Source organism: Hemiscyllium ocellatum, chromosome 2, assembly GCF_020745735.1.
Source record: "Hemiscyllium ocellatum isolate sHemOce1 chromosome 2, sHemOce1.pat.X.cur, whole genome shotgun sequence".
Classification (NCBI taxonomy): domain Eukaryota; kingdom Metazoa; phylum Chordata; class Chondrichthyes; order Orectolobiformes; family Hemiscylliidae; genus Hemiscyllium; species Hemiscyllium ocellatum.
The window spans coordinates 151,328,288-151,349,238 of NC_083402.1; the positions used below are offsets into that span (position 1 = coordinate 151,328,288).

Sequence of the window (20,951 nt, forward strand, 5' to 3'; positions counted from 1 at the left end):
ATGTGCAGGCTAAGTGGACTAGCCATGGGAAACACAGGGTGACAGGGATGGGGTGGGTCTGGGAGGGATGCTGTTTGGAGGGTCAGTGTGGATCTGACGGGCTGAATCTGAGAACAAACTCTTGGGAAGGGATCCTGATACCTACTGGGCATTCTAGCCCCTCCAGCACAATCCCACTTACACACACACCCCCACCCTCACCCCCACCGCTGTCCGCCAGCAAATGACACACCCCTTTCTTTCCTGCACTTAAACCAGTTAGGTTAAGAAAAGGTCATCAACTCCTGCCTAGCCATGCCAACCATATTGTGGCATAGACAGTATAACAGTCAACGCAGCATCCAAAGAACAGGAAATTCGACATTTCAGGCATAAGCCTTTCATCAGGAATATTCCTGATGAAGGGCTTATGCCCGAAACGTTGAATTTCCTGTTCCTTGGATGCTGCCTGACCTGCTGCGCTTTAACCAGCAACACATTTTCAGCTCTGATCTCCAGCATCTGCAGACCTCACTTTTTACTCCAGTATAACAGTCAAACCAATTGTTTTTTTTCTCTAATCTCAGTTACCTGTTAATTAGATTTGTTATTTCAGCAGCCTACTTTTTTTGTGGAGCCAAGTTTGGAAGTGGGCAGGAAGTCAATGAGCTAACTCTCTGATATAATTTACATCACACCCCACAGCCCAGTCTAAAACACTCGCATCAGGTGAGCTATAAAACCCAGCCCCATAACGTCAGGGAAGGATGGGAAACAATATAGCTATACCTGCTCTCCCTCTCTTCCCCACCACTGCTAAAGCAGACAGTCTCTGTTCAATCTTCCCATTCTGCTGTAGGACACACTTGTATTAGCAAAGTTCATCCCACTTTGCTCTAGCAGTTCTTGCCTTCACTTCAGTTTCTTGTGCAGAATATGGTAGCAGAGAATGGCAGCCTAACCTTTGGAAACTGAATAAAAAGTAAGTGTCAGAAAATTAAAGTCTGTAAAGTATTGTGGAACTTGGCAGAAAGGAAGTGTAAATTATGTCAATATGGTTATCCTTCAATGTTCTCTGAGTCTGAACCATAGGAACAGTGGAAGAAGGAAGTGGATACCCATGCGATGGAGGAATCCCTATCATGGAGAAAAATATATATTGCCCTTTGCTTATCTCTTCCTACAAAAGGTACAATCAGAAACAGAATTATCTGCAAAGTAGACTCCTGTTCCCATCCGCTGGACAGTATGACGGTGTGGAAATTCTATTAGAGTGCTTGGATAAAATCTACAAGGAAGATGATGAAAAAATATCTTCTGAGATATGGGTGAAAACTTGAAAAGATATCATCATTCCATGGAAGAATAGATTCATTTCCTCCACTTCAGATTGAGGATTCGAACGTGCCCAACCAGTCCACTGCTGGATCCTCTCCCAATGCCATTGGTGGGACAGATATTCCCTTCTCTTGTCAAGAGGAAGAAAAAGGCTTATGTTAGGGTGAGATGTGAGGGCTCACTTCGGGTGCTTGAGAGTTACAAGTGAGCCAGGAAAGACCTAAAGAGAGAACTAAGAAGAGCCAGGAGGGGACATGAGCAATCATTGACCAATAGGATCAAAGAAAACCCTAAGGCTTTCATGAATAAAAGAATGACTAAAGTAAGATTAGGGCCAATCCAGGTTAGTATCGGAAGTTGTGCATAGTCAGAGGAGATGGGGAAGCGCTAAATGAATATTTTTCATCAGTATTAGAAAAAGACAACGTTGTCGAGGGGAATACTGAGATGCAGGCTAGTGGACTAGATGGGATTGAGGTTGACAAGGCGGAGCTGTTAGCAATTCTGTAAAGTGTGAAAATAGATAAGTCCTCTGTGCCTGATGGGGTTTATCCTAGGATTCTCTGGGAAGCTAGGGAGGAGATTGCTGAGCCTTTGGCTTTGATCTTTATGTCATCACTATTTACAAGATTGGTGCTAGAAGACTGGAGGACAGCAAATGTTGACCCTTGTTCAAGAAGGGAAGTACAGACAACCCTGGTAATTATAGACCAATATGCCTTACTTTAGTTGTGGGTAAAGTGTTAGGAAAGGTTATAAGAGACAGGGTTTATAATCATCTAGAAAGGAATAAGTTGATTAGGGATAGTCAACATGGTTTTGTGAAGGGTAGGTCATGCCTCACAAATCTTTTTAAGTTCTTTGAGAAGATAACCAAACAAGTGGATGAGGGTAAAGTGGTTGATGTGGTATATATGGACTTCAGTCAGGCATGTGATAAGGTTCCCCATGGTAGGCTATTGCACAAAATACAGAGGCTTGGGATAGAGGGTGATTAGAGGTTTGGATTAGAAATTGGCTAGCTGAAAAAAGACAGAGAATGGTAGTTGATGGGAAATGTTCTTCCTGGAGTTCAGTTGCTAGTACCGTAAGGATCTGTTTTGGGTTCACTGTTGTTTGTCATTTTAATAAATGACCTGGATGAGGGTGTAGAAGGATCGGTTAGTAAATTTGTGGATGACACTAAGGTTGATAGAGTTGTGGATTGTGCAGAAAGATGTTGTAGGTTACAGAGGGACATAGATAAGCTGCAGAGCTGGGCTGAGAGGTGGCAAATGGAGTTTAATGCAGAAAAATGTGTGGTGGTTCAATTTGGAAGGAGTAAAAAGAATGTAGAGTACTGGACTAATGGTAAGATTCTTGGTAGTGTGATGAGCAGAGAGATCTCAGTGTCCATGTGCATGGATCCCTGAAATTTGCCACCCTGGCTTATAGGGTTGTTAAGAGGCATACGATATGTTTGTTTTTATTGATAGAGGAATTGAGTTTCGGAACCATGAGGTCATGTTGCAACTGTACAAAACTCTTGGAGTATTGCATACAGTTCTGGTCACTGTATTGTAGGAAGGATGTGGAAGCTTTGGAAAGGGTTCAGAGGAGATTTACTGTGATGTTGCTTGGTGTGGAAAGATGGTCTTACGAGGAAAGGCTGAGGGACTTGAGGCTGTTTTCGTTAGAGAGAAGGAGGTTGAGAGGTGACTTAATTGAGATGTAAGATAATCAGAGGGTTAGATAGGTTGGACAGTAAGAGTCTTTTTCCTTGGATGGTGATGGCCGGCACAAGAGGACATAGCTTTAAATTGAGGGATGATAGATATAGGTCAGATGTCAGAGATCATTTCTTTACTCAGAGAGTAATAGGGGCGTGGAATGCTCTGGGTAAAAAATGAGGTCTGCAGATGCTGGAGATCACAGCTGAAAATGTGTTGCTGGTTAAAGCACAGCAGGTTAGGCAGCATCCAAGGAACAGGAAATTCGACATTTCGGGCATAAGCCCTTCATCAGGAATGCTCTGCCTGCAACAGTTGTAACTCACCAACTTTAAGGCATTTAAATGGTTATTGGATAGGCATTTGGATGAAAATGGAATAGTGTAGGTTAGATGGGTTTCAGATTGGTTTCACAGGTCAGCACAACTTCGAGGACGGAAGGGTCTGTACTGAGCTGTAATGTTCTATGTTTTACGTTTTATGGTGTTTGAAGAGGCCAGCTGGAGAGAGGCCGGGAATACACAAGCTTTCCCTCAAGCTTCCCACTGTTTGCTTTGGCTTCCACCTGATGACACTCAAAATAGAGTCCCCTTTGTGTTTGCTTTGTCTCTAGCTTGGGCAATCTTTGCCAAAACATTCTCATAAGTCAGTGAGGACGTTAGTTAAATGTCACAGGTTAAAATGCTGGTTAACAGAGACAAACAATCTATGTTTTCCATCGGTTATCTGTGCTTTATGATGGTGGCAGTGCTGGTCAGGAAGAGGGAGACAGTCTTGTGCAGGAGTGGCAGGAGAGTAGAGGATTTTTTTCTCCTCCAAATGTTTAGCCGAAGGTCCATTCTCCTCCATAAATACAATGGCAACAGTTTCTAGCTCAGCCTTTAAAGTGTGAGCTCACATAAGTGTCATAGAGTCATAGGGTAATATAACATGACAACAGGCCCTTCAGCCCAAACTGGTCCATGCTGACCATAGTGTGCACTCAGCTAGTTCCAACTGCCCACATTTGGTCAGTGTCATCTGTACAATCAGCTCACTGACAGAGATTCGGATCAACCCAGCCTCGATCTGTTTAAAAGGGGATGAGTGGACTCCCCTTGGGGATTTCAAGGCTAGAGTTGGCAGTAGGCTGACTAAGAGAAAGTGAGGACTGCAGATGCTGGAGATCAGAGCTGAAAAATGTGTTGCTGGAAAAGCGCAGCAGGTCAGGCAGCATCCAAGGAGCAGGAGAATCGACATTTCGGGCATAGGCCCTTCTTCAGGAAGAAGGTCTGATGCCCAAAACGTCGATTCTCCTGCTTCTTGGATACTGCCTGACCTGCTGTGCTTTTCCAGCAACACATTTTTCAGCAGTAAGCTGACTGACAAGGATGGTGCAGGAAAAGCAATAGAGTTCTCAATGAGGAAATGCATGGACCATAGTCTGGCCTAGGCAAACACGCAAGTTCATCAGAGATTGAAGTACCAAACTTCATGGCAACAGCCTCAGTCCACATATTGCTTGGCAACATCAGGTCTGAGTAAGGGACAGCAAGGATGTCCATGTTACCTGCTCAATGACAGGAGCTGATGACCTGATCGTGACCTAATCTCCGCTGCCACCTCCATTGGTTCAGTCTAAAAACAACCACTGCTGAAGGAAATTCAATGTCAATACCCAACATGGTTCACTAATGTCGTTCAGGGAAGGAAACTGCCATCCTTACCTGGTCTGACTTACATGTGACTCCAGACCCACAGTAATGTGGTTGACTCTTAAGTACCCTCTGGGCAATTAGGGATGGGCAAAAACTACTGCCTAGTCAGCAACGTCCCCATCCCATGAATTAATCGAGCAAAAACAAACAGTGCTTCACAGTCAATCTGATAAAGATCAATGTATAAGCTCCAAAAAAATGTCTGCAGAGGCCTGGTCTGTCCTGACATTATCATAAACAGCTCCCGTGATGAAACATCAAGGCTGGTTTGTGAGAATGATTTCGGGATCCAGGAGTTACTCAATTGCAAGCTCAAGATTTTCCGAAACTAGAACCATCACCAAAACCTGGGGGAAGTAAATCAGAGATATCAGATGAATGGCTAAGACAGGGTCCAGATCCAACTGGTGTTTCTTCACAGAAAAGGAGCCCCTGTTGAATCAGGTCTATTGCCTTAAGAATTTCTTCAGGAATATGTTATTTCTTCCAATCGGCAAGAAACAGTTGAGACTCTTCACTATGACACAAAAGTGTAGGAAATCTAATAATTTCCTGAATTTGGAAATCATTCAGAGGCTGAAGGCAGGCACCAGTACAAAGAAGGATTAATAACAAGCAGAATAAGGATGTGAACATCTTTAAGGAGCTGGCAATTACAGGAGAAGGCAAAATTTGACGAAGAACACAGGTATTGGGTAAATTAATCTATAAAATGCCTAAAGAAGAGTTAACGGGTGCCCCAAAGGTGATTCTATATATTGTTGCACAATGAACTGCATAAACCAAACAGCCAGAGTTCAAAATGACACATTTCACAGGGAATTGTGAGGAAATCAATAAAGTTCATGATGATCCAAGCACATTTTACTGGTGAAAGGAGCTTTAGCCTCGTGATGAATGCATTCATTGTGGATACTTTTAACTATTAGATAGTACTTGTACTCAACAATATGTGGGGTAGATTGGTTAGAGTTATCGAGTATTAATAAATATTGAATATTACATTATCATGGAAGAATAAATACAATCAGTGTAAGGTTACGGAATTTAAAGGGATTGCTTGCTTTAGGTTTGATGATGACAACATACTTGGCTTGTGAAGGAATTGTTTCTCCATGTGGAATAGCTGCAGTAAGCTATTTTACAAGTCTCTAGTGAATTTACAATAATGTTCCGCAAACTTTCTATGAAAAATGCACAAATAAAACTTGACATAAAGCACTTAAGGCAAATATATTTGTAAAGCCAGCACATAGAACATAGAACATAGAACAATACAGCACAGAACAGGCCCTTCGGCCCCACGACGTTGTGCCGAACATCTATCCTAGATTAAGCACCCATCCATGTACCTATCCAATTGCCGCTTAAAGGTCGCCAATGATTCTGACTCTACCACTCCCACGGGCAGCGCATTCCATGCCCCCACCACTCTCTGGGTAAAGAAACCACCCCTGACATCTCCCCTATTCCTTCCACCTTTCACCTTAAATTTATGTCCCCTTGTAACACTCTGTTGTACCCGGGGAAAAAGACTGTCTACTCTATATATTCCTCTGATCATCTTATAAACCTCTATCAAGTCACCCCTCATCCTTCGCTGTTCCAACGAGAAAAGGCCGAGAACTCTCAACCTATCCTCGTACAGCCTATTCTCCATTCCAGGCAACATCCTGGTAAATCTTCTCTGCACCCCCTCTAAAGCTTCCACATCTTTCCTAAAGTGAGGCGACCAGAACTGCACACAGTACTCCAAATGTGGCCTTACCAAAGTCCTGTACAGCTGCAACGTCACTTCACAACTCTTGAATTCAATCCCTCTGCTAATGAACGCTAATACACCATAGGCCTTATTACAAGCTCTATCCACTTGAGTGGCAACTTTCAAAGAGCTATGAACATAGAACCCAAGATCCCTCTGTTCCTCCACCTTACTAAGAACCCTACCGTTAACCCTGTATTCCGCATTCTTATTTGTTCTTCCAAAATGGACAACCTCACACTTGGCAGGGTTGAACTCCATCTGCCACTCTTCAGCCCAGCTCTGCATCATATCAAAGTCCCTTTACAGCCGACAACAGCCATCCTCACTGTCCACAACTCCACCAATCTTCGTATCATCTGCAAATTTACTGACCCACTCTTCGACTCCCTCATCCAAGTCATTAATAAAAATTACAAACAGCAGAGGACCCAGAACTGATCCCTGTGGAACTCCACTTGTAACTGGGCTCCAGGCTGAATATTTACCATCTACCACCACTCTCTGACTTCGACCGGTTAGCCAGTTTTCTATGCAGTTGGCCAAATTTCCCTCTATCCCATGCCTCCTGACTTTCCGCATAAGCCTACCATGGGGAACCTTATCAAATGCCTTACTAAAATCCATGTACACTACATCCACTGCTCTACCCTCATCCACATGCTTGGTCACCTCCTCAAAGAATTCAATAAGACTTGTAAGACAAGACCTACCCTTCACAAATCTGTGCTGGCTGTCCCTAATCAAGCAGTGTCTTTCCAGATACTCATAAATCCTATCCCTCAGTACCCTTTCCATTACTTTGCCTACCACAGAAGTAAGACTGACTGGCCTGTAATTCCCAGGGTTATCCCTAATCCCTTTTTTGAACAGGGGCACAACATTCGCTACTCTCCAGTCCCCTGGTACCACCCCCGTTGACAGTGAAGACGAAAAGATCATTGCCAACGGTACTGCAATTTCCTCTCTTGCTTCCCACATAATCCTAGGATATATCCCGTCAGGCCCGGGGGACTTGTCTATCCTCAAGTTGTTCAAAATGTCCAACACATCTTCCTTCCTAACAAGTATCTCTTCTAGCTTACCAGTCCGTTTCACACTCTCCTCTTCAACAATACGGTCCCTCTCATTCGTAAATACTGAAGAAAAGTACTCATTCAAGACCTCTCCTATCTCTTCCGACTCAATACACAATCTCCCACTACTGTCCTTGATCGGACCTACCCTCGTTCTCGTCATTCTCATGTTTCTCACATACACATAAAATGCCTTGGGGTTATCCTTGATCCTATCCGCCAAGGATTTTTCATGCCCTCTCTTAGCTCTCCTAATCCCTTTCTTCAGGTCCCTTCTGGCTATCCTGTATCCCTCCACTGCTCTGTCTGAACCCTGTTTCCTCAACCTTATGTAAGCCTCCTTCTTCCTCTTTACTAGACATTCAACCTCCCTCGTCAACCAAGGCTCCCTCACATGACCATTTCTTTCCTGCCTGATAGGTACATACATATCAAGGACACGTCGTATCTGTTACTTGAAAAAGTTCCACATTTCCACCACATCCTTCCCTGACAGCCTATGCTCCCAACTTATGCTCCTCAAATCCTGTCTTACAGCATCGTAATTTCCCTTCCCCCAATTGTAAACTCTACCCTGTTGTGCGCACCTATCTCTCTCCATAACCAAGGTGAAAGTCACAGAATTGTGGTCACCATCACCAAAATGTTCACCCACTAACAAGCCCATCACTTGTCCCGGTTCATTACCGAGTACCAAATCCAATGTGGCCTCCCCTCTGGTTGGACAATCTACATACTGAGTTAGAAAAGCTTCCTGGACACGCTGCACAAACACCGCCCCGTCCAATCTACTTGATCTAAAGAGCTTCCAATCAATATTTGGGAAGTTGAAGTCGCCCATGACTATGACCCTGTGGCTTCTGCACCTTTCCAAAATCTGTCTCCCAATCTGTTTCTCCACATCGCTGCTGCTATTGGGGGGCCTATAGTAAACACCCAACAAGGTGACTGCACCTTTCCTATTTCTGACTTCAGATCTGTAATTTATCCAGTCAGGACATTACTTTATTTCCTTAACAAAATCAAAACATTTTTCTCTAGCGTCAGACAAATATTAATGGCACCAGGTGTTAAGTACCATACAGAAAAGTAGCAAATTGTCTTAAAATTACATAAATAATTTGCTTATACTACTTTTTAAAAGTTAACAATCTCGCTAAGCGATGCATCTGTAGTTCATGAAGAGTATATGAAGCTACTTGAAGACATCACTGAAAACTGTGAAAAATACCAAAGGAAACCACTGCATCCCAATTGTAAACCATACGGGTAGCACAGTGGCTCAGTGGTTAGCACTGCTGCCTCACTGCGCCAGGGACCCAGGTTTGATTCCAGCCTTGGGTGACTACCTGTGTGGAGTTTGCACGTTCTCCCCATGTCTGTATGGGTTTCCTCCCACAATCCAAAGATGTGCAGGTTAGGTGGATTGGCCATGTTAAGTTGCCTATAATATTTGGGGATGTGTAGGTAAGGTTGAATGGGTCTGGGTGGGTTACTCTTCAGAGTTGGTGTGGACTTACTAGGCTGAATGGCCTGTTTCCCCATTGTAGGAATTCTATGATAACCCTTCCGATGAAATGACATGAATGAGGTACTTGCCGTGATTTAAAGGTATGGAACAAAGAGGGAAGCATTTTCAAACTACAACTTATAGAGCAGGAGCCTTGATTTAATCTTTCTGCAATAATACATTGCAAGACTGGAAGTTTAGTGTGAATGGAAGTGAGAGCAAATCATGTTGTCTGAGACCATCGGGTTAGTTTACTGATATGATTCCCTTTTAGGGTTGGGTCAACTAGGTCTGTGGACATGAAAAGCTACTTGTTAGTCGAATGGGAAGAGGCAGAGTAATATTTCAATGGCAATAGATGGAAAAATGTTGGTGTATAACAGGACCTGGGTGCCATGAGCACCAGTCGCTGAAAGTGAACATGCATTTGCAGCAAGCAGTTAAAAGAAGGCAAACAGTAAGTTGACCTTCATTGCACAAGGAGGTGAGGACAGGCGCCTTGAACTGACTTTATCCACCAGCACCACCCACCTCCACCTAGCCCAGCTCAGCCTCACATTGAACAATTGCTCCATTAACTCCCCTCACTTTCTTCAGGACAAAGGTGAGGCCACGGGCCCCAATTATGCCTGTTTCTTTCTGGGTACGTGGAACATTCCTTGTTCCAATCCTACTTGGTTCCCTACCCACAAATCTTTCCTGATACACTGATGACATCATCAGTGCTGCTTCTTTCTTTCATTCTGAACTGGAAAAATTTATCAATTTCACTTCCAATTTTCACCCTGTCCTCAGCTTCACTTTGTCCATCTCCAACTCCTTTCTTTCCTTCCTTACCATCTCTGGGGATAGGCAGGTCATCAATATCCACTAAAAACCCACCGACCTCCACAGTTGCCTTGACTATACATCCTCACACCCTGCTTTCTTGTGAAGACTCTATTGCATTCTCTCAGTTCCTCCATCTCTATCTCTGCCTTATCTGTTCTAATGATGCTACCTTAGACAGGGGACCCTCAGAAATATCCACCTGTCCATTTTGCAGACTGAGAATGTTATTGTTTTACTGAACAGTTTAGTCCCTGGAATCACCAATATGAGTTACTTCAGCAACATGAGTTACTATACATATATAATCACTGGGAAAAAAATGTATTCTGCTAGGATCAAGACCCCATTGTGATGAATTTAAATCTCCTCTAGCTCCATATGAGAATGAGAAAATATTTCTTCTATTATTTATGTTGTTGTTGTTAAACAGATGGGATTAAGGCTGTGTTATTGTCTCAGGATTCTGCCTGAATGTGCTAATTCTTGTAAGAGGATAAGAAATCAGAAAAGCCAATTGGCCTGTCAGACCTGCCCCACTATTCAACAAGAATTGTGGGCGGCACGGTAGCACAGTGGTTAGCACTGCTGCCTCACAGCGCCAGAGACCCGACTCAGGCGACTGACTGTGTGGAGTTTGCATGTTCTCCCCGTGTCTGCGTGGGTTTCCTCCGGGTGCTCCGGTTTCCAACCACAGTCCAAAGATGTGCGGGTCAGGTGAATTGGCCATGCTAAATTGCCCGTAGTGTTAGGTAAGGGGTAAATGTAGGGGTATGGGTGGGTTATGTTTCGGTGGGTCGGTGTGGACTTGTTGGCCCGAAGGGCCTGTTTCCACACTGTAAGTAATCTAATCTAATCTAAAGATCAGGGCTGATCTGCTCCAGACCTCAACTCCTGGTTTGTGGGAGTTCTTCACAGTCCACAACTCCACCATATCTCAACAATCTATCAACATTACTTTACAGTGATATTCAGTGATCCAGCCTCTACAACTATCTGGATTTCAGTTGTTGTTATTAAGTCAACAAGGAATTAGTCCAGTGAATCCCTTTACACCTGTCCCCAATGCTAATATATCTTTTTTTAAAATATGGGTCTAAAGCTGTACACAGGGCTCCATGTGCAGACTCACCAACACACCATACAGTTGGAACAAGACTTCCCTGTTTTTAAACTCCATCCCTCTAGCAATAAAGGTCAACATTCCATTTCCCTTCTTAATTACTAACCTGTGGTGTTTCATGCATAAGAACATCAGTGCACCATGCTGCACTTTCTTTGGAGTTTCCCCCCATTTAAACAACAGCTTGCCTTTTAATTCTTCCAACTAAAGTCCACAACCTCGAACTTTCCAACACATCTTTGTACATTTGCTGATTTTTGCTGTCTATCCCCCCTTGTAGATTTGTCATATCTTCATCACAAAATTCTCTCCCAGCGACTTTTTAACATCTGCAAACATCAACATCACATAGATCACACTCTAACCCTTTCTCCTAGTCATTAATATAGATAAGGAATAATTGAGACTTGAGGACAAACCTTTATGACACTCCACTAGTTACATCTTTCCAATCTGAAAAAGACCCATTAATTCTGACTCTGTCTCCCATGTATGAACCAATTCTCAAATCATGTGAAAATGTTACTCCCAATGTCATGAGCTCCTGTCTTATACAAGACCCTTTTATGGTGCACTTTATCAAATGCCTTCTGGAAAACCAAATAGCTTCCAACTACGAGTTATACTGCATCAACTGTGCTAGTTATATCCTCAAAGCTTCTGTCAAATTTGTCAAACATGATTTCTCTTTCACAAAACCATAACCAAGAATTCCATAACCATGATTTCCCTTTCACAAAACTATGTCAACTGTCTAATTGTGTCAAGCTTTTCTAAATTTCCTGCTCTTTTATCCTTGATAATGGACTCTAGCACATTTCCAACAACAGGCGTCAGACTGACCGACTTATCGTTTCCTACTTTTTGCCTCCTTCCGTTCTTGAACAGGGCTATCACCTTAGCTTTTTTTTTCCCAATCCACTGAACTCTCCCATAATCCAGTGAGTTCTGATTAGTTTTGACCAATGTCTCCACTATCTCTTTTGAAACTCTTTAAATGTACATCACCAGGTCCTATGAGCAGATCTATCTGCAGTTCCATTAACTTGTCAAATACTCTGTCCCTTATGATAGACCCTTACCAATCCTTCCTGCCATTAGCACATTCTTATCTGTTACATTTAGGATGTCAATAGGATCCTCCATAACAAATACTGATGCAATTTATAGGTTTAAGTTGTCTGCCATTTCCCTGTTCCCTGTTCTTAAACCCTACTTTCATTTTCCGAGGATATTTCCCTCTTTCCTTTCATAAATCCATAGGAGATGGTACTGCTTTTTTGAATATTATTTGCCAAACTACTTTTATAGTCAAATTTCTCCCTCTTTATTAGCTATTTGGCTCACCCTCAAGATGAATTTGAAACTCTACCACGTTGAGATCACTATCCCCAGAGAATCTTTAACTACAAGATCTTTTAATAATCTGACCCCATTTAACATTATTGGATCTAAAACAGCCTGTTCCCAGGAGGGTTCTGCAATTGCCAATCAATGTCACTGAGTGGAAGCCTTACGTTCCTCTGGGCAACAGTCACCCATCGACCTCAATGTCACCTTTCTACCTCCCTGCCCTCTCCCAGTTCCCACTCTGCACTCACTCACTCTCCCCATTTCCCACCCTGCCCTAAACTCCATCTTTTCATTCCTCTCTAATACACCTTGTTCCTGCTCTATCCCAGCTCCCACCTCCTTACCTGCCCAGCTCACTACAACCAGCCCACCATGACCACCATTCCATTTCTCTGTCCCTCCCTGAACCCTCAGACCCCCCAACCAATTAACCCAATATCTACAAGTCAGCAGTGTGATGGAATACTCCCCACTTGCCTGGATGAGGGCAACTCCAACAACACTCAAAAAGCTTGACACCATCCAGGACAAAGCAGCCTAACCATCACCTTCAACATCCACTCCCTCTGCCACTGATGTATATTGGCAGTAGTGTTTACCATCTACACGATATCTTTAAAAGCATCTTCCAAATGTGTGATTTCTAATGATACCACAACCTGCAAGTTTACCTCCAAGTCACATGACATCTGACCTTGGAAATATATCAATATCCTTTCACTGTGGCTGGGTCAAAATCCAAGAACGTTGTCCCTAAAAGTAGACGGTCACCCACAATGCACCTTGACACCCTTTCCACTCACCCCCTACCCCAGCAGTCTAAACAAGAAGTTTATAATTGGACAAAGGCAAAAGATGCTGGATCCGCAGCAACATCGACATCTCTTGAATGAAACAGCAAACAGAATCCTGACAGTCCAATTTCAGTGCGCTGGCCTGGGCTCCTTCTCCTTCTATGTCACATTGCTTATGACAGAAAGAAAATAGTTTATGTTGCTACAAACATCTGCACCAAAAGTAACAGGTAAGTTCTGTCACAAAAATAATGAGATTGCAAAGCCATTGTATGATATAAAATATTCTGAAAAGAAATCATGCCAGACTCCAAACATGAACTCTGTTTCTCTCTCCACTGATGCTGCCAGACCTGCTGAGCTTCTCCAGCAATTTTTGTTTTTATTACAATTGTATATTAGTCACAACTCTCTTTCATTTATTGTGTCCAGATGTTTTGTTCCTACAAGCTGTATATAATATTCTATTTAAACATTGCCATGTGTTCAAATATTACATTGCATCATATAATAATCCCATTTTATAAAATATTAAATGACCCTTGTTAAGAAGAGCTAGACTTACGGACAATACATTGGTTTCCACCAGGTAGCGTTTTCCATCCTGGGCAGCAGTAAGAGTGAAATCGAGACCCACAGACATTTGGCCTGTATGCAACATTGAAAATCAAAACCATTTAAACATTAAACAGAACACTTTACAATGGAAAGATAAGAATTATCACAGATTAAGTAAAAGCAAAACGAACCTCTTTTAAGAATAATTAATACAGTAAATGCATGAAAAAAATGTGTTTTTGTAAATGTAAAGTTACTGAGTTTTCCAAACTGACTTTCTGTGGCACAATTATATGCAGAGGAATGGAAACTTGGCAAATACCGCAGTATAGGCTACTTTTTTCAGACAGAAGGGAACGCCATACATTTTGTCTGGATTATGTACGCTGTCAGAAATGCAATAATTCTAAGTAGAAATGTTAATTTATAATTTTGAAAACCAATAATTTCGCTCAAAACGGTTTTGTTTCGGCGAGAAAGTAACAATCTTTTTCGAAAAAGACAATTTCCTGCTCTCTTCAAAATGATTGCACTTTTCCGAGTCTGTGTGGACTCTGTCCCGTATGTATCCCCTGGGGGCTTCCCCATACAATAACAAAAAAAAACCACTGGCTTTGATTTTACACAGTGAAGATGTGCTGTTTTATTTTAAAGGAAGTAGTTGTTCTAGCTTAAAAACACTAAAACTGTGAAAGAAAACATCATTCACTCCGAAGTTTTGCAGATCATACGTCTAACTGGCTCTGGAAAAGGTGCGGTATCATTACCGAGCACTTTAAGTTCAAGTTGTTTCTCAGTTTTTAAGAGCAGATATCCAGGGCATCCTCCCTGCCCTTTCTCAGTGTGCACGGTGACCCACTGCTTCCGAGCATTTACAGTGTTTGGAGCTTTTTCTGATTTGAACTACCATCTCGATTGCAGTTGACCCACTGTCAGACACAAACAGATACTGAAGGAGACTTCAATCCAGCAACTCTCCAAGAATACACTCACTGCACAATTACTGTCAAAAGTTAATGAGGGAAAGGTCAGCGAGTAATGAGCTTTCGCACGAAAACACAAGTAAGTTGTTACCATGTCTAAAACAAAATTACAAAGATTCAAACCCATACACATTGTGATTGAAAAAGGAATTTATGGAGATACCCTCTCAACATATTATGCTGTCCTCTCCGCCTCACTCTGTTGGTCGCTGTCTTCATTTCATTTGGATTGAAACTTTGAGCTTCGAGGTTTCTTGCATATTGCTGCTGTCCAGCCACATTCTCCACCGCGATACCTGTAATAGCTATCCATCCCAGCAGAACTCTCCAGCAGCACTCCATCCCCATCCCGGGAACACTGTATCCTTATCCCGGGAATACACTGTATCCCTATCCCGGGAACACACCGGCTCCTTGGTTTGTAGAAGTAGATCCAGATCAAGTTTGTTATTTTTAAACAAAAAATAGGATAATTTCACAGTCTCTGGATCCGAGGAGTGTTCACGTTATAACAACACAGATCCTCTCAGCTGTCCCTAAATATAACAAAAAAAAACCCTCTGGAAACGCTGCGACCTCTTTTCTTAAAAGAATAAAGTTTGCAAAAGAAAAGATGCAAAGGAGGTTTGGTTAGAGCTACAACTGGGAGCTGGGGAGCGGGCTGGCGGCGGGGGTAGGAGGGAAGCAGGGGCTGAGATGCATGGATGGGAAGGCTGGGGCTGGGAGAGAGAGAGAGAGAGACAGCGTGCCCGGGCTCTGGGATCGGAGACTGAGAAACAGCAGCACAAATCGGACCTTTTCACTGGCTGCTCCCACTGGGAAAGGAGTGTGGGACGTGGGACAGGGGCTGGCTTTAGCTCAGGAGGAGGAGGAGAGAGAGAGCTCTCTCACACACACACATTTCACTAGCTCCACTCGGTGGTGTAGCCCAAACTGCAGACGCTCAATCGCCTCTCCTGCCTCCTCTTGTCCCTGGTATTTTACTCCTCCCCCCCCCCCACCCCGCCGTTTGTAAAAGCGGTTTGAAATCAGGGGAGACATGAAGCCAATGTCCCGCCGGTCTGTACTTCCAGATGAAGGGGCAGCTCAGATCAAAGCACCAAGTTCCGCCAGAGTTCAGGAGTTACCAGCCCATGCACTAGCTCCCCCATGTTCACCTGGGCAGGCCTCCCACCGAGACAACTTCCCACCCAGACACCCACCCACCGAGACAACTTCCCACCCAGACACCCAACCACCCGGACACCCACCCACCCGGACACCTTCCCACCCGGACACCCACTCACCCAGACACCCTCCCACCCGGACACCCGCCAACCTGGACACCCGCCAACCTGGACACCCTCACACCGAGACACCCTCTCTCCCAGACACCCACCCACCGAGACAACTTCCCACTCGGATACCTTCCCACCCAGACACCTTCCCACCCAGACACCTTCCCACCCAGACACGTTCCCACCCGGATACCTTCCCACCCAGACACCTTCCCACCCGGATACCTTCCCACCCAGACACCTTCCCACCCAGACACCTTCCCACCCGGATACCTTCCCACCCAGACACCTTCCCACCCGGACACCTTCCCACCTGGACACATTCCCACATAGACACCTTCCCACCCGGACACCTTCCCACCCGGATACCTTCCCACCCAGACACCTTCCCACCCGGATACCTTCCCACCCGGACACCCTCCCACCCAGACACCTTCCCACACGGACACGTTCCCACCTGGACACCTTCCCACCCGGACACATTCCCACATAGACACCTTCCCACCCGGACACTTTCCCACCCAGACACCTTCCCACCCGGATACCTTCTCACCTGGATACCTTCCCACCCGGACACCTTCCCACCCAGACACCTTCCCACCTCTCTACGATTGAAAGGATATTATGAAACTAGAAAGAGTGCAGAAAGGTTTACCAGGATGCTACCTGAACTGGAAGGTTTGAGTTATGAAGAGAGACAGGATAGGCTGAGACTTTATTCCCGGGAGAGGAAGGCGCTGAGGGGTGACCTTCTAGAGGGTTAGAAAATCATGAAAGGCAAAGATAAGGTAGATTACTAACAATGGATGGCTTTTGCCCAAAACATCGATTTTCCTGCTCCTCGGCTGCTGCCTGACCTGCTGTGCTTTTCCAACAACACTCTGATCTTGACTCTGATGTCCACCATCTGCAGTACCCACTTTCGCTAAACATTTCCCCGTGGTAAGGGAGACTAAAACTAAAGGGCATGTGTTTAGGGTGAGAGGGGAGACGTACAAAAGGGTCCAGAGGGGCAATTGCTTTCCACACAAGCTGGTGAGTGTCAGGGACAGGCTGCCAGAGGGAGTGATGGAGGTGAGTACAATTTTGTCATTGAAGATACATTTGGATAGATACAGAGATGGGAGGTATGGGGGATACAGACCAAACACAGGCAAATGGGACTAGATTAATTATGAAAACTGGGCAGCATGCACAAGTTGGACCTAAGATCCTGTTTCCATGCTGTAAACCTCTATGACTCCCACCTTGCACCCCTCACTCTCCCCCATCTCCCAACCTGATCTCTCCCACCACCTGCCAGGAGGGGCACCTACTCCTTCTTCCATTATCATCCCAAACTCATCACACCATCCAACTCCCTACCTCTGCCCATCACTGTCCCAACTCCCAGCCATGCTCCTTTCCAACTCTATCCTGCCCTACACATTCTCATTCCATCCCTCGTGGCCCCCACCTCTCTCTTTCTCCCAGCTGTCCTGCACTATCACCTTATTTCCAATCCTCCCCCAGACCACCTTCCCAATTTTCCCAATCACAATCTTTTCACTTAAACCCACCTACCCATTGGATTTAACATTGGTCAGAGTTGCTCCTGCTCCTAGCTCACAAATTTTCTCAAACTTTCAGGAATTGTATCCAATTTTCAAGGTACCTGACGAAAATTTTTCCCATCATACAGTTATTTTATTCTCTCTAATAGGTTGCTTGCAAATTTCTACTACACCCTCACTCTGAGCAATCTCACACTTGGCACATTGCTCACATAAACATATAAATTGAAGAAGACTAAACAAGCTATCGAAGGCAAGCATGACTTATTAAAGGAACATGTGTATTTGTCAATGACTCCTAATATCACAATTCATATTGTTGTACAACAAAAAAAAACCTTTTGTTAGCATTACAACTGTTGTTCATCTTTACAGAATTAAATTTACTGTATTAAGTACGGTGCTTGATCTCTGATCAAACTCACAGGTCATACATACTTTTTTGAAACCTCAAAGAAGCCACAGGAAAATAGTTTTTTAACTTAATTAGTGAAAATATACAGCCCGGCTTTGTATCAACAGCAATCATAAACGCTTTGTGATGAATTTACATTACAACTTCAACACCTCCTCAAAGGAGAGTTCATTTTACAATGCCAGTAAGGTCTCAGTATCAATCAGGGTTTGAGACTTAACCTGATTGTGAGGAGAAGCAGTTCGAGTCTGCACGAATGACAAAATCTCTCTTCGATTATATTTGACACCATGAGCAGTACGATTAAAGTTAAGCATTGCCCACGGCATCCAGCCTTTGCGCCTCTTAGACACCCTTGAAAGCTGTCTGGAGTTAATTTAAATGTTTAAGCAGTGCAGATGCTTTCACCCACGTTCATTGGGATATTTTGAGGTCATGAAAAGCATTATATAAATGAAACTTCCTCTTCTCCTTTACATGTTTAAATGTTAACTATCAAGAGAGGAGCCCTGCACTCGTGTGTAACCAGACTTGCACTAAATGCTAGTCAGGGGAGTTGAAATTCCAGTCAGGAAATTTAAATCAGGCTACAGTCTGGTTAGAACTCATACAGCAGCAATACATTCAGCAGAAAACAAAGCAGAAATATTATTAATGATTTGACCAATTACACATATTTTTAACAAGCTTTTCTCCTCTGCATGATTGAAGTAACCCCTTCCAATACATTATAACAGCACCCTTACTCACCTCAGCTTTCCTTATGTAAAATCACATAGTGCTGCATGTTGACACGAGCTTGGGCTCCCTGACACACCCAGACTGTAGGAGTTCAGCTGTGGAGAAAGAACCCAACACCAGCTTTAAATCCAAACATCAGTTTTGAAAAGATTGACGATAATATCGAATGATCACTTTCCCAATAAAGATAAAACAGTCAAAGGACCCAAAACTGACTTCAAACGAGTAACAAATATTTAACACTAATGTTTACATTTGAAGTATGAACAAAGATGCTATTCTATAAATAATGACATTTCCCGAGTTATTTCTAAAGTAATGACCTCATTGCAACTAATTTAACATGGAATGTTCAAAGTAAGTATTACAAGCTTTATAGTATATTGGGCTTTATTCATGAGGTGCTCTGGAAAGTAACAACTCGATATCCTATGCCAAAAAATTGACAAAGAAACTGGCTTATGTACCACTTGTGATATATTATAATGTAGATACAATATGCATCAGGTTGATGCTAAAATCTCTCCATCATTTAGAATGATGTTTTGATAAGTGAAACATTTTTATGTTTTTTGTTCAAACAAGAGATTGCACTGAGACAAAATTGATGCCATATTTTACTTTCCTACATGGTGATCTAAAGTTGGGAATTCTTTTCTGAACTTTCACTTTGAATAATGGTACAATGCTCCTTTACTCTGTCATATTAACTAAATAAGAAATCCCTTGAATACCATAGCTTGCATTGATTTCCTGTGAACGCTATTTCAAGATAAAATTCCAAAGTTCATGTTTCATATTCGCTTCATTACACAAATGATAATCATCTTAGCGGCTTTAAATAAGAATTCCTTTCAGACTTTGCCTTTAGTTCTTTGCCATCAATGTATAGGCTTAGAGGTAGCAGGTTCTGCTGTCCTCTATAAATGACCAGCCTTGCTGCTGTACTAAATCCTGAATGTCATAGGCACAAATGTTCTGTTCTCTTGCTGAGTCACTTCACTAGGAACAAAAGCTTTGGGAATGCCATGCCCTAAACAGAAACAATATATTGCAGATGTTGTCAATCTGAAATAAATAAACTTCTATGCACAGTAATTCTTTTCATGATGAACTCTTTTGTAGTTAAGATTGAGAAATGCACTACAAGTTGAAACAGACTTTTTCCCTCTCTGATGGTGTGAGACTGATGTCAAATGTGGTAATTAATCAGGAGTTAGTCAAATAAATAGATTCTTGATGTTGAGAAAATCTCTTGTGATTAACGTTCCACACTTTTGGTCGTGAGTTTAGAACCTTACCATCAAGTGGTAAAAATCTTATTTCGATGCAATAACTCAACTCAGTAATAGCTCAATTCATCGGCACTCTCAATCTTCCCCTCACCAATTGAGAAGTTCAGTGGCACAAAAACTGATTTCAGGTACCTATCGCATCAGTGCCCACTGAAGGAGCACCAGCCCACACGGACCCTCCAAAGAGTAACCCACCCAGACCTGTTTCCATTTGAGTAATGCTTATGACAAGGGCCGTTTAGCATGGCCAATCCATCCTTGGATTGTGGGAGGAAACCCACAGAGACACGGGGAGAATGTGCAAATTCCACACAGACAGTTGCCTGTGGCTGGAATTGAACCTGGGTCCCTGGCGCTGTGAGGCAGCAGTGCTAAGGTGCCTCCACGGTCAGGACCACACCAACTTCAGACCCTTCATCCACATTTCTCTACATCAGCGAAGAAATAGCCTCACAACATCATCATACAAACTCTCATTCCAACTCACCCATGGCTTCAGGACTTCGAACATACACTTTGGAGCTGAGACAGAGTCAGAAATTCCACTCTAGCGGCATGACACTTTACACTGAGGAGCAGCCAGGCCAGTTACGTTTCTAACCAGGATTGTTAGCACTGCCATAAAATAAAGCGCCTTCTGTGTCTCATTCAGAAGATCTTTAGTGTTAACTTCAGAGTCAGCCTGTGTGAATTAGTTTGATTTTTAGTGCAAACCAGAGGCAGTAACCTGTGGCAGTAGGGAACGCTGAGGAGGAAGTATACCAGCCAGGAGGGTTGGGCATGTCTTTGTGTGGCACAGTGCTAGGGCAATGTTAAATCTGCAGTGCTTTTCAGCAACTTGCGTACATGTGCTCAGAGAACATAGAAATGTGTGGAAGTTAAAGGGAGAGGTCTTTCCATGGAGTCAGGGTTGATTCGAGTCTGTAAAAGCAAGGTTCATTACCACAGTCAATAAAGGAA

The 20,951-nt window shown here is 43.4% G+C and overlaps 1 protein-coding gene across 2 annotated transcripts in view; it reads right to left on the bottom strand.

Moving 5' to 3' along the window:
* Positions 1 to 18,722, bottom strand: part of LOC132825797 (fibrillin-2-like) — a 327,149-nt gene extending 308,427 nt beyond the window's left edge. The window contains exons 1-2 of one of the 2 annotated variants that reach the window (XM_060841289.1): positions 18,706 to 18,722; positions 13,735 to 13,817 (exon numbers count right to left, since the gene is read on the bottom strand). Coding sequence is in view for 1 of the 2 variants with exons in the window: in XM_060841280.1 (XP_060697263.1) it covers positions 13,735 to 13,817; positions 14,874 to 15,058 (268 nt within the window). In the remaining variant the exon portion in view is untranslated. Of the gene's footprint in view, positions 1 to 13,734; positions 13,818 to 14,873; positions 15,482 to 18,705 lie in introns of those variants that run through there. The other variant, XM_060841280.1, reaches the window with a different exon arrangement.
* Between the last annotated feature and the right edge of the window lie 2,229 nt (positions 18,723 to 20,951).